Source organism: Nilaparvata lugens, chromosome 13 (assembly GCF_014356525.2).
Source record: "Nilaparvata lugens isolate BPH chromosome 13, ASM1435652v1, whole genome shotgun sequence".
In the NCBI taxonomy this organism is placed as follows: domain Eukaryota; kingdom Metazoa; phylum Arthropoda; class Insecta; order Hemiptera; family Delphacidae; genus Nilaparvata; species Nilaparvata lugens.
In genome coordinates this window covers 11989582-11992650 of record NC_052516.1, presented here as the reverse complement: position 1 = coordinate 11992650, position 3069 = coordinate 11989582, and the positions used below count along the sequence as shown (strand labels likewise).

The following is a 3069-nucleotide window of genomic DNA, read 5'->3' as shown; positions in this document are numbered from 1 at the left end:
GAGTTTTTCGCGATTTTTCGAAAACGGCTCCAACGATTTTGATCAAATTTTTACCTAAAATAGTCATTGATAAGCTCTATCAACTGCCACAAGTCTCATATCTGTAAAAATTTCAGGAGCTCCGCCTCATCCATGCAAAGTTTGATCTTAGATTCCCAATTATCAGGCTTTAGATACAATTTTAACAAAAAATTCCAAGTGGAAAAGATTGAGCATGAAAATCTCTTCAATTAAGTACAATCTCTTCAGTAACATTTTCACCTAAAATTGAAAATAAGCTCGGAATTCGAGAAAATGTTATTAATTCAATTACAAACTGTTGGCAACTGTTGATTCTATTGAATCATTCACTAATAATAATAATAATAATAATAGAGTTTATTCCTTTAAGTATACAGAATACTATGAAGAGATAGCAAACTTCGTGTGTCTCCAGCCTTATTGTCCTGTCACCGGCTGGCTGAGATTTTAAAATAGTAGACTTGAGATACGCGGGAACACTAGCGTCAGGTGATCAATTTTCATAACGGCAAGGAAAGTTGTGTGAGTGCGCCACACCAGATTTTTTCAAATTCAACCTTATTGTTTATTTGGATATTATTCCATTCAAAATCTTGTTCATAGATAATTCTTCTCAATTTCTTTCAATTCAACTAGCTTGTGATTTCTATGCTCATCTATATATATAAAAGCGAAATGGCACTCAATCACTCACTCACTCACTCACTCACTCACTCACTCACTCACTCACTCACTCACTCACTCGCATAAATAAAAATCTACCGGACCAAAAACGTTCAAATTTGGTAGGTATGTTCAGTTGGCCCTTTAGAGGCGCACTAAGAAATCTTTTGGCAATATTTAAACTCTAAGGGTTGTTTTTAAGGGTTTAAAGTTCGTCTTTTAGCATGTATATTCTTCTTATTCTCTTAATTATAATTGAAATAATGCCATACCATATGTTAATATAGAACTATAATCTAGAGAGAGTACCTCTTCGAAACAGTTGTTAACTGGTAACTAAATTAATAATTTTGTCAAGTTGGCATTAAGTTGAGTTGACTTTGTTAGGTTGGCACCAAGTTGAAGATTGAAATGCATTTATCGCGGAAAAATTGATTGGGCACTGCTACTTCAATCAGAGCTATTCCTGAGAATATTATATTACTAGCCGTCAGGCTCGCTTCGCTCGCCATATCCGTTTAGCCAGACGTTTAGTCTGGACCTTCGACTGGATCGTCCTAACATATGATAAAAATGCTCAAATGAAAAATGCTGATCTCATTCTTGGACGATCCAGTCGGGGGTCCAGGGGGCGGAGCCCCCCGTCTAGACGGATATGGCAAGCGAAGCGAGCCTGACGGCTAGTTCATTATAAAATTCGTATGAGTTTTTGAAAAATTTATTCAGTAAATATCATAAATGTTTGACTAATGATTGATCTTTATTAACAAAAACCAACAAACTGATATCATATCCAAGATGACTTGTAGCACAGCTATATTTTACTTTGGTAGGCGGTGGAAGAGGAGAAGTGACAACGATGCCATCCCATCATTTCTACTGTATTTATAACAAGACTCCTACTCACAACGTCACATATTTCAAAGTAATGAACCACAATCTATAGTGAGGTCCACGTTATAATGACAGTGGAGAAAAGATAGGAGAAAAACGTTGCCGATCCTCTGTCTTGTCAATGTCTTCTATAGACGGTAGCTGATCAGGTTCATTAATGTAATATTAATTTACGGTTTATTATCGTTTAAAATAATCAATTATATTTTATTAAACAAGAAATCATATTTTTGAATGATTTCATAACTGAGTTGAAATATTTTGTTAATTAATTATTAATTCTACATTGTTGAAAGACGATCTGGCAACAGAGCAGAGCGAGAAAGAGATAGCGCTATCCGCTTTGTTGAATGATAGACAAGGATAACAATACCATTGCTTATCAAACACTGCCATTATAACGTGGACCTCACTATAGAAGTTAATGTATAGCATGCAAGCTATAGTGAGGTCCACGTTATAATGGCGTGGAAAAAGAGAAGTGAAGAGCGTTGCCGATTCTCTGAGAGGTGGAACGTGAGAGAGCAAAGAATGTGAGGGGTAAAACGGATAGAGTGAGGTAGTGAGAGAGAGATGTATCAGTAGGCAGTTGAACAGTGTCAGTTGCCTTGAGAGAGAGAGTCGAAGCCTCCGATTGGAAGCAGAGCCCAATAATTAGGCAAAATGCAATCAGACGTAACTCTGACCTGAAGGACACTTTTTACGAGGTTTTTTGCTGATCTTGGAAGCCTAGAACCGAATTGGATTTGGAGTTGGGACAAGAAATAATTGAAGAATAGAGAAAAAAACTGGAAATAATCAAGAAATGAGGGTAAGGATAGTGGAAATATTGTGTAGAAATAGAGGGATTTTTGCAGGTCAAAGGTTGATTGTTTTAAATATTGGTTTTGTAGTCATACAACGAAAAATAATTGAGAAATGGGGAGTAAACAATGAAAAAATTGAAGAATTTTTCTTTGGTTCAGAGCCTAAAAGAGAATTTGTTTTTGTGGTGGAACCTGAGGTGATTGATTGAGTACTTTATTTATGTAGATCACAATACTTTTTTTGTGTAGTTGAGAAGTTGATATTGTGGTAACTATTCATATTGAATGAAAAAGACTAAGAAATTGTCAAAAAACCTCACCTCAGATTTATTGATACTTAGAAAGACCGGTTTCGGTTAATTACACCATTGTCAATCTTTGATAAACTAGATTGACAATGGTGTAATAACCGAAACCGGTCTTTCTAAGTATCAATAAATCTGTGGTTTTTTGACAATTTCTTAAACTTTTTCATTCAATAGATCACAATATATACTAGCTTATACACTTATATACAATAGCTTACAATACAGCAAAATTATAGATGAATTTACATAATATAGACTAAGAAAATAATTATTGAACTGTATACGATATGAAAAAAGCAATTCGGAATAACTATAGATAATATTGTTATGCATCTACATAAATTGGCGGAGCTTTGGACAAATCAATGTCCATTCTT

The 3069-nt window shown here is 34.8% G+C and overlaps 1 protein-coding gene across 1 annotated transcript in view; it reads right to left on the bottom strand.

Moving 5' to 3' along the window:
• The window catches only part of LOC111061093, a 29150-nt gene extending 27592 nt beyond the window's left edge, over positions 1-1558 (bottom strand). The window contains exon 1 of the mRNA XM_039440347.1: positions 1510-1558. Within this exon, the coding sequence (XP_039296281.1) occupies positions 1510-1558 (49 nt within the window). The remainder of the gene's footprint in view (positions 1-1509) is intronic.
• Positions 1559-3069: the final 1511 nt, after the last annotated feature.